This window comes from Cupressus sempervirens, chromosome 7 (assembly GCF_028749045.1).
Source record: "Cupressus sempervirens isolate cs-2001-9-10 chromosome 7, ASM2874904v1, whole genome shotgun sequence".
In the NCBI taxonomy this organism is placed as follows: Eukaryota; Viridiplantae; Streptophyta; class Pinopsida; order Cupressales; family Cupressaceae; genus Cupressus; species Cupressus sempervirens.
In genome coordinates, this window is record NC_143124.1 from 928,871,036 (window position 1) to 928,885,193 (window position 14,158).

At 37.0% G+C, this 14,158-nt stretch overlaps 1 protein-coding gene across 1 annotated transcript in view; it reads left to right on the plus strand.

Annotated features, from left to right (window-relative positions):
• The window catches only part of LOC149550607 (uncharacterized), a 291,830-nt gene that overhangs the window by 103,363 nt on the left and 174,309 nt on the right, over positions 1 to 14,158 (plus strand). The window contains exons 4-5 of the mRNA XM_089793598.1: positions 3,963 to 4,046; positions 4,145 to 4,281. Coding sequence (XP_089649724.1) covers positions 3,963 to 4,046; positions 4,145 to 4,281 — 221 coding nt within the window. The remainder of the gene's footprint in view (positions 1 to 3,962; positions 4,047 to 4,144; positions 4,282 to 14,158) is intronic.

Below are 14,158 nucleotides of genomic sequence, written 5' to 3' on the forward strand. Positions count from 1 at the left end.
CAATGAAACCCCTTGTTGACCTTGAGTTTCATGGAATGTCTCATTCTAAAATTGGGTCCAAAGAATTGTACTCCTAGGTACCTATAAGAAGACGAGATCTCGACCTCCTTGCCTTAGAAAAATAAGCAGAGACGAGGTCTTCAAGAAGTTGAAGATCATCACCCAGGTTTTGTCCAGGTCAACCACCAGCTTCTGCGAATTTCAAAAGAGGCCAGACCATCAAGAAGCTATTGAAGGCCCTTCGGGGAGGAGTATAGAAAAAGCACATCTTCTGCAAAGAATAATATGGAGATTTGAACCTTATGCAATCACCCAAAAGTGAGTAATCCCGAAGGAATACCTCAAGCTCGTTATTGTCAATGCCAAACAAGGTAGTACTCATCACAGTCGTACAATCTCATGATGGCCATCAGTAGAATTTTTAGAATCCCAATCTTTCGTAGTCTTTGTAAAAGAGCTGCACGAGGGACAAAATCAAACACTTTGTGGAAGTCCACAAAGCAACAATAGACTTTCATAGAGCCATTTCAAGCCTCCTTAATAATAGCCTGCAAAGTCAAAATTTGGTCAATGGTCTAAAAGTTTGTCTAGAAACTTGGCTGACCCCTTGCATGAAAATGACGTAGATCAAGGTCCCTGGAAAGAATTGTGTGTGCCCAACTGAGATGGTCCTATTATTGTTGGGAACCGAGGCCGACCCAACCTTGTGGATTAGATGGATGATATGCCACAACAAAGAAGAGAGGATACTAAGACACCACCCTGGTAGAGAGCATAGTGATGAAGGAATCCAAAACTGTGGTACCAAGCTTAAAGAGTTCCACTTGGAACCCTTCCTTATCTGCCGCCTAACTACTCATCTTGGATCGGACTGGCTCATAGATGTTGGAGAAGGTGAAGAGATGACAACGAGGTGGAGTGGTGAGGTGAAGGGTGGGGGGGGGGGGGGTGTTGGCTAGGAATATCGTAAAGGGTGGAGGTTGGTGAGACCAAAGAGTTGTGATCTAGGGTAGTGACATTTGGGGGGGAGGGTGCACCAAAAGAGCTTGGGGGACTAAAGAATTGAAGTGCAAAGGGATCTACATTGTGTCATGAAGAATAACCACTTCTTATGACAACAAAATAGGTAGTAAGAGATTCTATTGGGTGAACGAGGAGGCATCGATGAGATGATAGGGCGAACTGAGTGGTGGAAGGACTTGCAATCCTCATTGAACCACAGGCTCATATGAAAGGTGCACTTGCATTTGGGCCGTGGTAAAAAAGGGGTGGTGTAGTGGGGAAGGACAATAGGGAAGATTCCCAAAGCACATCCGTGAGGCCGTCAAACATGTTCGAGGCACAACCAATATTAGTGAAGGAATCCTGGGGGAGGAGTTGTCTAAGGTGAAGGGTGAAGAGGTCTTGGTCACCATTGACAAAGGAAAATGAGGTGTGGGTGGGGGTGGCTTGAGGGAGAGCTGGGAGGTGAGGGTGGGAGGGGAGGTCCTGAGGTAAGGTTGAGGAGGGCATGATAAGCTAGGGAGAGGTGGGAGATAGTGAAGCGATTGATGGAGGGAATGGAGGCACAAGAAAGGGCATACGGTTTATACTGAGTTGCTACTTATATGTTATGAGTACTCGCAGATAAATCCAAAGCCTTATTTTTCACTTTTTGCCTATCTTTGTCAAAGTCAATATTTGAGTGTAGTTCTAAGGGTTTCTTCCATTTGCAAACATAAAATTACATTAATATATGGTGAAAAATATAAAAGTAATTAAACAAATACCTTTAGGATTTTAACATTAATATTATGCTTCCCATGTTGAGAACTATTCTCGAGTTTTAGGTAATTAATTCAGGCTTAAATAAAGCGAGATAATAATAGTTGGGGTCCAATCTTACCTATTATTGAACACCATAAACGGGTAGAAATTAATATAATTTAGCTTGTAATGATTTAAATGGCTTCGTCAAATCTTGGATTCAATTTCCCTGAGTAACTACTCTGCAAAGTCCTATCCTTATAATACAAGTTCAACACTTCGGTGTGTGTGCTATGCACTTCCAAGACCCAAGCCCCCATTCATGTCCAACACAAATGCCTTAAAATTTCAAGAAAAGTAAGTTTTGTTACTTTTTACATCTTTTTATTTTCTAAAAATCCCATTTTTCTTTTTCTGCCAGTTTTTTCAAAAGTCTTAAGCTTTTGATTTGCCAAGTTTTACCCCAAAAGATTTTGCTGCAATTTTGAGGAGAACCACAAATAGTTAAGCTAGCATGTTGCTCTCATGCTTGCTGATTGGTTCATCCTCAACATCAAGTGCAACAAATCTGTAAGTGGAATCATCCAATTTAGTATGTTCTTTCTGGATCACCCAACTTCCCTGTGTCCCCTTGTAGCCATTTCTTTTGTGCAAAAGTAGGTGCAAATTGGAATTTACATAGAGTCTTTTGCCTTTTACCAGTGCAGTTGTTGCACTGAGTGGATGGAGTTAGAGCTATATGATTTCAGACAAAGTGTTAGAGCAATAAAACTTAAATTATAAATGAAACTTAGATTCCAAGAAGTTGTAGGTTTGTGAGTGATTGATTGTTGATGGAAGTACAATCGACTAAGAGCATCAACCATAAAGTTGTCATAGTGCATTGATACTAAAATTAATGGAGTGTACAAAATTCATGAATTCAATCCTAATTGCATCACACTATCAGGATCTCGGAAGAGTCTATGAATAGTTGCTTTGAAACGCTTGTTGTCTTGAGAATAGTTATATGGGGGAAATCTCATCAGCATTTAAAGAATCTTAACACTACAATATTTCAGATTTAAGTGAAGGCAAGAAGATGTGATAAGGTGTTCATCATGTTCAATAATTTTATGCAACTTATTGATTATCATTTCTTTAAGATCTTGTTTTTTCTTATTTATGATGGACTTCATTTTCTATATCATTGAATTGATACCATCACATCTTTCTCCCGGACAAGGCCTATCTATGTTAGCGCAGTGGAGCATAGTCAAAATTGGCCTCCATGAAAATGAAAAGATAATCAATACATCATCCATCATGTGTTTCGAGACCATCTGCCTAATATTTGTTGTTATGGCCCAATTTGGTTAATGACCATGTTAGAAAATGCTCAAATCTTTACTTGTCAATCTCAAGACAAATTGGTTGGAGGCAAAATGGGTCTCAAAAATAAAAAATTGGAAACATGAAGGTATAATTAACTAATCAAGTTAAAACAGAGTCACTTGAGTGAAACATAAATATCAAAGCAAACCTTATTGCTTTCTTAGTTTATTTGTGACAAGCAGACCGAGGAAACGTGTAGTTGGGGTGCTGTTGCATCTACATGTTTTCTTATGAATCTGTTTTCTGTACAGGATTGTTTTCTAGCAATTTATTTGTGGCCAGAAGGAACATAAGTTTTAAAGATGTGCTATACAATACAGTATGCCCTTAGTTACAGTCCTCCATAATGTTTGTCTGTGAAAGCTTGGTTATTTCAAAATAAGTGAGATGGAAATCTTGAGAATGATACACTTGGATTTCTTGTCTTGGGAGTGTATCATGATATACATAAATGGTGAAAAACTAAATTGAAAGTATATAAGGAGAGAGGTATTTATTAATTAATTCAGATGAGATATGCTTCTGAAATGCAAATGCCATTAATTTTTGACGCTCTGATGATTGCTTGAATGTTGTTAAATCCTAATGAAACAATTTTAGAGAGGACATGAATTCTGCGGAAACAGATTATGGTTTACTCATTTGAGTATGTCAATTGTGTACTTATGAAGACAGGTTGAAAGCTTGTTTTCACAGTTCATGTCTTTTGTTGACAGAATATTTTACATTTACAAATACTTCTCCTGCATTGGATAGTTTTCACTGTTAAAGCATTTTTGTACACTTCCAACTCATAAGAGGTTTTGTAATTGCATATTCATACGTCCAATAATAACCTGCAGACGTATTTGAATAAAGACTTGGAGATCGGGAAGATAAAGACAAATACAATGATTGAAAATATTTGTGCCTACCTAAGAAAGTGGGTAAGCATCAAGCTCTTTGAAGATGGTCAGTAGGGATCTTGAAATCATTTCATATACATTTTGAAACTGTTAACATATTTGTTTGATTTGCTACATAGAGGGATTACCAAGTCCTATATGAGTTTGAAGTTTTGAAAAGCTTGGATGCTAAGAAGCAAGTGCGCAAAAGAATGTTGTCTCTGACAAGTGATCATTTCATTGAGAGGTCAAATGATGATGTTATTGCAGTGCATAGGTGAGTTTCTCCTTCAGGTAGTTATCCTTTTCTATGAGTGACAATAAATTCTATGTTGTGAGATCCATATAATCATGGCAGTAGATTCTTTACTGATCTATTTGAAACACTATGCACAGGTTTTACTTGTATGTTCATGTGCATTCTTGCCTTAAATTTTTATTTTGTATTTTTATGGACTGCAGCATTTTTAATCAAAGAAGAGTAAGAGATGAAAAGATTCAAATTAACAACCATTAATTGAAAAGTTTATTCTGTTTGATATCTTTTCCTTAGGCCAGTCAAAAATGCATGCTTAAGTTTTAAGATTAGCTTGAAAACAAGAAACACAAAATGACTTATGAATCTATGTTATACACTTATCTTGGGTTTGAATTTTTTGAGATTCTTATATTATTGCCAACTCTTCAGAAAAAGGATATGGTAAGCCTTGTATACTATTTTTCATGTTAACACATAGACCCATTATTTGTTTCCAAACGCAACTATAAATATATAGGGGTTGTTTAATTTTGGAAACAGTAAGGTTTCTAAGTACAAATAAGGAGGTTGGGTGGGATTCGGAAGGTTGTTAACAACTGTCTGTTAGACTACAGACTTGGAGATACAAGTCTTGAGCTCTTCACCCTGTGCTGTACATTATGTTCTCTAAGCCGTACAATTTAGAATGAAGATATTCCAAAGAAGAAAGCTAACATGGTTTAACAGAAGGATTCATATGCCTGTTTTTGTTAATGTTTTAGCATCTGGGGAACTATTTCTGAATTCTCTATGATGTTATCAATTCAGAGAAATAAGCAATTATTAGTTTGACTTTGATATCTGTCTTTCATTCATAAGAAATATGCATATGTTACTGTCTGATATACATGACAGAGGTATATCTATACGTACACGTATTCATATTAATGTATGCATACGTGTACTTATACATACACCTCTGTTATGCATTATTATTACTTATGACAGAATACAAATGCTTTATGATCGACCAACTTAACAGACCTTGCTGTCGGTTTCCATGTTATACATATCAGATATCATTGTCGGGTTTCTATGTTACCCGCAATCTGAGAATTAATACAGACTTCATATTGTTCTCAACTATGATGGTGTCGAGATATTACCCGAGTCGAGGATTAATTCTTTATCGGGTCTCAAACCCGTATTGTGTTTTATGATTGTTGTTAGCGGTAACAAATGTAAACATACTGTATGTCAACCATGCCTCCGAAGAGGCATGTCCCTACGTGGCCTATGGGCCACACAGAGGCATGACTCTTCGGGGTCATGTCTGTTCATATATTTATATATATGAGAACTTCGATCTGCAGAGAAGATATAAAATACATAACAAAATATACCAGTACCTGCAGAATTTGATATATAACATTATTGCATTTATCATTCTCAATATCTATCTTACAGTCATCCAGTGGAAGCAATCAGCGCTGAGGAAGAAAGAAATCAGAGAGTCTGCTACAAACATAAAGAAAGATAAGTCAAGTGATTCTGCATATTTAATTCAGAAATAAATTGCATTTATTTGTGATTGTTCATCTATTAGAGATCCTAAATTTTATCAGTTTTTAGTGGCTATCTTAAGTATTTCAATTTCATTAGATCAGATTATCTATAAACAGAAAGTATAACACTTGTTAAACAAGAAACTGCATTTTTTTGTCCTAATGAATCATTTTGAGACATTACTTGGATTTGCTAAAGAGAAGGCTGCCCATCCATGTTCCAAAAAGTAGACTATAATGCTATCAGTAGGGGCATCAACTGAAGCATTTGAATTTTCCACTTTGGGTAGATCATTCTTTGGGGGTTAGAGGCTTCATAATTTGAGATATCTATTGCACTTCATATTGTGGAAACTTTTGAGAATTAGCAGCTACTTCTTAAGGAGATAATCAACATTAAGAGTTTTGTTGATAGCTGCATTCTGTGTTATGATAAATCGATGCTTTTGTGTCGTATTAAACAGAGGAGATGAAAGATCCTTATATAGATTTACAAAGATAATGTTTGTAAAAGAAACAATTGTGAACTAAAGAGGAAAATAGAAACTATTTAATAAATTAAAGACTAACTAAGATGACTATTAAAGGAACATTATAATATTCTAATACCCTTTGTTAATGTTCATTGTCAAATTCTGCAAAACATTCTGCTGCTGCTTAGATCCTCCCAGGATCTGCAAAATGTTAATCACCAAGAAGCTATCCAAAAAAATGGCAATAGGGAAGGATGCCCTGTTCTTTAAAAAGATTTTTAAAAAGAGATGAGCTTGCCACCAACTATGACTTGTTGTCGGTAAATTCTATATTGTAGCTGAGGGGTAGAATAGTATCCGAAAGGGCGCGTGATGGTTGAGTCACTCCTTCGGGAAGGTATATGCACACCGTCTAGAATGGACTTTGGATCATCATTATAATCAATCATTTCAAATATTGTAGTATCTTCTGTATACATGCGAATAATAAAAGGAATACTTCTGTGTTACATGTTCTTGTCTATTGTTTAAATGCATTAATAAACCATTTATCCTGTACGGTAAACATTTGGTGCTGTTGCCTATAAGGATCGGGTGCTATGAATGCCGAACACATTGAATAGAGATAGAAATAAGAATCTAGAAGATGACAACATAAGTGTGGCACGAGGAAATATTAAACCACACACAACAAAGCGACCTGAGGCACAAACTCCAACAACTTGTTGAAGGGTATGGCAGTGGTGTCACAGGAGGTGACCATGGTACCATGAGAGCACTAACAAATGAAGTGCAGTCACCAAGTCGATCAAGGGAGAGGTTGATAGAAGAAGCTCGAGAAAGGCAAAGGATGATCGAAGGAACAAAGGAAGAATTGGTAAACTGGTATACGCCACGGGGGAATCCAGACGGAAGGGAAAGGACTAGTGCAGCTCGGATTGTTGAAGGAACACGAGCGTGGGGTGAACTCTTTGTCCCTGATACACTTGATGAACAAATATAGTTTGGTCGAAACAACCAAGTCCTTGAGGAAGCCTTCACACCACTTGAGACCGTAGGTGTCCGTAACTCATGTGTTCAGAGCGGTATGAGAGTACAGAACAACGCGGGTACAAACAACAATGCACAACAAAAGAAAGTAAGGGTACCGATGGCCGGTCCAAAAGAAAAATTATCAAAGTTCGATGGGGATGGCACGGCTGACCCAATCAAACATTGCAAAACTTGCGAGACGATTTGGATAGGGAATGGAGAAAACGACCATGACGAATGGGCGAGGCAATTTCTAGCCACCTTATGAGGTGTAGCAATCGATTGTTTTTCGGACATCGATCTGACAAAGCTAACCACATGGGAAAACACAAAGAAGGAATTTATTACAGAGTTTCAATTGCTACAAGACGATAACGAGATAGTAGTAGAAATCTACACCACAAAACAAGGAAGACATGAAACAGTCCGTGTATATGCTAGAAAACTAAAAGAATTAGTAAATAAAAGGGAAAGTAAGCCAATAGACAGGCTGAAAAAGAGATGGTTCATAGGACTATGCCCGAAGTTAAAAAGGAAAGTGAAGATTGTACCACCGTCGTCGTACACAAAAGTGTACAATTGAGCGATGGACTTAGAGAGTGAACAAAAACCAAAGAAAAAGAAGAAGAAAAGCAGACCACCTGACTTGAATGAATCCTCTTCTGAGGATAGCAGTAGTGATGAAAAGGGCAGTAAAGTCCGAGTTCTCCAAAAGGATATGGTCAAGATGATGACAAAGTTGAAGAATATGTAGAAAGGAAATAGCTAGACCAAAGAAAACGAGGTATGGTGCACAAAATGCAAGATAGAAGGTCACACTAAGGGATCCTGTCCAAAGAATCAGTTCTGTGATATCTGCCAAATTACGGGACATTCCACAAAGGAATGCTCGTTCAATATGAAAACAAGAGGGCATCAATAAGTGCTCCTCACATAGGAAGCATCCACGTCAGGAGGGAACGGAAATACAAATGACGGTGCCACCTTAGGTGGGTACAGAGACAACAGAAGGGGACAAAACAACAATATCAACAGCAATAATAACAATAATATTGGGGGCCACAGTTGGATTCAGTATGATGCGAACGGTCGTTTGATGGTTAAGTGTTGGGCATGCAATTTGTGGGGCCACTTTGCACGAAATTGTACAACGACGAACACACTGCAGTTGTTATGCATATGGTGTGGTCCTGGAGACCATGAAGATGCCAAGTGCCCGAAATCGAAATCAAGAGTGAATTTGATCAGCATTAAATCGAGAACGAACTAAGAGGAAGTCCTGGCAATTACACGTAAACATGCAAAGCTGTACCCAGACCCGACGAAAGAAAAGAAGAGACTAGAAGAAGCACAGGCAAAAATTGAAAAGGGTATGTAGACAAAGAAATCACAAATGGAGAAGTGGGACACTGCGAGTTCCTCAATGAGGAACTACGCAGAACAGAACATTATAAGGCCGATATTACAAATTGAAGTGCCAGTAAAATTAAATGATCTAATCCTCACAATGCCCCAACTACGAGCGACACTCACAAACATGGCTCCGACTGCTAAACTACCAGAAGAACCTAGGAAGGAGAAGGGAAGCAGAACAAGTGAAACAGACTCAATGTTGCTAGCCCTCACATCAGGAAGGCATTTGACGGTCGTAGAAATGGGTATATTTGTAATGATCCTCTCAGACACAAGAATTAACAAGATATCTAACGAAAAATCATTACAAAACATCCAACCTGATGTTGGATAATGGAGTTGTTCTTCCTTGGAGATGAAGACAAACATTGAGAACAACTAGCACAATTTTTTAGGAAAAATTGGCAAACCCTCCAAACTTTGTAGATTGACATGATGTCCCAAAGCAAACTACAAAGGCGATGATTTTTTAGGAGAAAAATTAGAAATACCAAAAATGATTTTGCAAGTGAAAAGTCGATCAAAACCAGGCAACATAATCTGAGACACGGATCAACAAATACGAAGCTTCGTGTTTGAAGAAAAACTAGTAAAACTAAATATATTTTTTTAAGGAAAACACTATAAATCCGCTAGATAATTTCTCAAGGAAACAATTATAGAACCTACAAATAATTTTTGATGAATTTTCTTTTAACCCATCAAAAAATTTTCAAGTGAAAAAATTATGAGAACCCTTTAAATAATTTATGACGAAAAAATAATAGACCCACTAGATAAATTTTGAAGAAAAAATTTAAAAATTATAAACCCAACAAAAAAACCTTTATGCGGCAAAACACGACACTTCACATGGTATAACAACACATGCAAGAACTAAAATCCCGAGATCTCTACTTGAATCTATGATTAAAGGGAAGTTATTCTATATGTCAGAGTGATGCTGGTATAAGGTCATTTAATAATGGTTATATTTTCATTGTACTTACTATCTTTGACCTAGGTAATCAGGTACTTTTGGTAATCATTGTACGGTCTCAAATAAGTGACCTATTGTTTGACCCCCCATAGAATTGCAGGACCTCCCCATACAAGAATAGTAAGGGCACTTGATAGTTGTGATTCTAGTTGCTAGAGTAAGAGAATTCAAGCCTATACTATTCTAAAGGGCTAGTCCACTACCCCTTACTATTGAGAGGGTAATAGCTGGCAAGCTAATGCCATTGATGAAATAATTTACCCATAGAATTGTATGGTGAGACACAGCAATAGCTCTATGGCAGTTCTAGAATCGAGCTATCACTCCTATTTTAAGTTGGGCATTTCTTGGGTGCTTGTGTTTACTCTATGTCAATCAATGAAGGATCCACAATGAATTAGAGAAATGAGGAAGTTCCTAAGGGCCATTTCCAAGCAAATATGCCAGAATATGTGGATGCATTTGAAATAAAATATGTACTACTTTTAAATTCTTATCAAATGTCTATATGAATATATCAAGCGAATCTTTGTTTAAATCTTTAAATATTTAGAAGCAAATATGAAGTGCCCAGGACTATGTATGATGCTTTTGATGAAGAAAATATGAACATGATATATGAGTTATTTTATTTATAATTTTGTAGATGGTAATTAGGCTATAATACTTTTGTTATCACTAGATAGTATAATAGAGTAATTGTTTCGAAATGATGAGAGTGATGACAATTTATACTAGGTAGACTTGAAAAATGGTGGAGTCTATTTGCATGCAAGCTTGAACGAAATAAGTTGTAGTGAAAATTGAAGATTCTTAGGCAATGGAAGATATATCATTATACTATTGATTGGATTACGTGTTTCTATGTCATCTTTGGTTATTGATATTATTCCATTTGTAGTTTATGCTGTAATTTTGTTGACTGCCTCCTTAGTTATACTATATAAATCATTTTGAGTTTGGCATCTAACATTTTGGTGCCCTTGCCTAAGTACAAATATGGACATTTAAGGAAGTAAGAATAGCGGGATGGTGGCATAATGGGTTGTACCTTTGACCAATAGATATATTAAGATATTATCTCCTTAGTTAAATACTTTCTATAATGGTCAACTACTTATCTGTAGTACTTTCTATAATGGTCAACTACTTGTCTGTAGTCCATTTTTTAGTCTAGATAGGAATATTTCTTATCTTGTCTTCAATTTTGTTTCTAATTTCATCTTCAGTCTATGTTGTTTCTTTTAGAAACAATGTCCTCGTAATTCTTTTTAAGGAACACATTTGTTCCTCTGTTAATCAATCTATCATCCAGAAATCCATTAATCTGCCAATTCTTGAATCTTGTAACATGGTATCAGAGCCTAATACGTTATTATTTCGGAAATTTGTAATTTCTTTTGAAATTATCAATGCATCAATTTTTCGAAATTATTTTGTGCATTTCTTTGTGCTTGTTTTGAGTAATCCGTCTAGCTTTTTCGAGCAGTTGCACTTCTATTTTGCGCGCAAGGATCTGAGCTTTTATCCCAGACTTTTGTTGCTTGTTATTCTCCCAAAGACGACGTCTTTATCTGCATTCACATCTTCTATTGATGCCTGGAATCCGCATCTTTATCTCCGGAAAAAAAAAAGTGTTGTTCTCTGCAAATTGCGCACATTTTTGGCGGTGTTCTTCACCATTTTCGGTGTCCCTATTTCACTAATCAGTGACGTTTTCTTCCCCAAAGTGCAAAAACGACCTCATCTACAATGTTTTTCATTCTAGAAGCTGTCGGTTCTGCAGTTTTTGCCATTTTTCCTGCAACATTTTTCCATTAATGGTTGCCGACTAGGGTTTTGTTCAAAAACCCTAACTGTTTGGCTCGAAAAATTTTTTTGATCACATATTTGTGATGGGTTTTTCGAGATCTCAAATGGGTCTTCATTAGATTTTTGTGGGTGCCTTATTTTTCGTGCCTCGATTTTCGAGCTTATGGATTTGAAATCTAACTTTAGATTCTTTCTGGGTTTTGTATTAGTTCCTCTGGGTCCCTATCGATTTTTCAGGGTCAGCTAGGAATTTTCCTTGAAATCCGTGCCTATTGAATTTCAATCTTGAAGTTTGTACTTGAATTCTTTGAAATGGCATCTTTGACCAATGTGATGTTGGAGGGCAATCTATGATTCAATGGCCACAATTATAACCAGTGGAAGCGGTGCATGTTAACCATCTTGGAGTATCATTGCTTGGATGAGCTTGTTCTAGGCACAAAGATTCGTTCGACCTGCGACCAAGCAGAATAGGACAAGTTTGATGATCGCAATCGAGAGGTTGTTATGCTTCTTAAGCTATCTATTATCGATGATTAGCTACCCCAGATTCCTTTTGGCAAGTCAGCTGCAGAAATCTAGAAATATCTGAAGGAGCTGCATGAAACATCTGACAAGAGTTGGGCATTCTTTCTGAAGAATTAGTTGTTCTCCGTTATGATGGATGAAAGTATGTCCTTGCAAGAGCATTTGACAAAGATTAAGGACATCCGTGATCAACTCGAAGCTATTGGTCGAAAAATGGAGGAAGAGGATATGGTAGTCATCACTTTAAAAAGTCTACCATCGTCCTATGAGCACTTCATAGAAACACTCAACATTACGTCAACTAATGTTGATTTGAAGTTTCCAGAATTATGCACCAAACTTGTGTAGTAGGATCGTTGGAAACAACAGTTTGGCAACAGTGCTTCTACAACTTCCTCAGAATAGGCATTTGTTGCAAAATCCTTTCAACAAAACATTGGCAACCATCAGTCTTCTCATCCTTTCTAGCATCAACCTTCTGCTCTATCCTTGGATGGCTCTACGAAGCAAAATATACAATGTAATTACTGTCACAAGTTTGGCCATATGAAGTTCGAGTGCTGGAAACATTTGGCTGCCCAAGCAAGGCAAAATGCTTCCTAGCCAATAGCACAAGTTGTCGAGCTTCCTGATCAAGGCGAAGCTGCATTTTTCGCCTTTTGAATCTATTTTTGTTTTTTTGGGTTTGTTGATTTTCTCCTTAAAAATCATTTCATGTTGTTTGTAATACGCAAGGTTGCATGAGATTCTGAGTTTTACCGTTTTTTCCACAAAAACAAAGTTTTGTAATTGCAATCTATTTTGAGCCATAGCACTCTTCTGGCAAAGCTTCTCGGTTTCAGCATTCTGTAGATCTAGGGAGGGTCTCAGTTATCCCAGAATGTTCCGACATGCGTACGTTGACCATTAAGGGAGGGTATTAAGATATTATCTCCTTAGTTAAATACTTTCTATAATGGTCAACTACTTGTCTATAGTCTGTCTTTCAGTCTAGATAGGAATGTTTCCTATCCTGTCTTTAGTTTTGTTTCTAATTTCGTCTTCAATCTACGTTGTTTCTTTTAGAAACATCCTTGTAATTCTTTATAAGGAACACATTTGTTCCTTTGTTAATCAATCAATCATTCGGAAATCCGTTAATCTGCATAATGGGTTGTACCTTTGACCAATAGATATTGGTAATGTCATGTCCCCAAATTTTAATGTAATAATATAATAAAATTAATTTATTAATAGGTCCCATAATTCTAATAATATAATAAAAGGATCTTTAATTAGTTTAATTAATTAATATGGGGCCCAAGTTAATAATATTTGTATTTGTGGTTTTGATTGATTTAGTATATCTTGGGCCCATTTTTATTTCAATTGTTTCCATAAGAGTTGCTGTTGGCTATCTTTGTAAACCCTCGGGAGTTCCTCCAAAGGGTATTTAAGCACGACATGGAGGTAGTAGGTGTCATACGATTTGGATTATTTCTTTGTATTGCGAATTCCTGTTGAAGTTCAATATTGTTTTCTATTTTGGAAGTGAAAGATCTTCCTTGCTTCGCTAATCTAGTTTCGATGGGATTCAACCCTCACCCTACTCCGTCTCTGTATTACTTGCTCGGATTTGGTTATTTCGTGCACTATCTTTGTTTGCAAATACATATATCTATATCTCTCTGATTGGATTTCAATATTTGTACTGGCATTAATTGGTATTTTTGGCAAATATATTCACTTTCTTTTGGCATCTCAAAGTGTAGTTCCACGCATCACCCCGATGACCCTCTGCGACTTCCATACCCGTCTATACAACTCCCAGACTCCACTGTATAGATTGTAGTTTAAGACCATATAATCACCCCAACCATTATTGTACGACTCCCTGTATTGCACACATGCCGTACACCCAATTGCATACTGTATGACCATCTTGTCTCCCTACGTACTAACACCTCCAACTAGCCATGCAAACATCACTCTCATCACCCTCAGGTTGTACAATCATCTTGTCTTCCTGAGGCCGTATAGCATGGACAACTAATGTTGTGTAGCGCAGACAACTCCACCTTGAGTCCGTGTAGCACAGACAACTGAGGCTATGTAGCGTGGACAACTCCACTCTG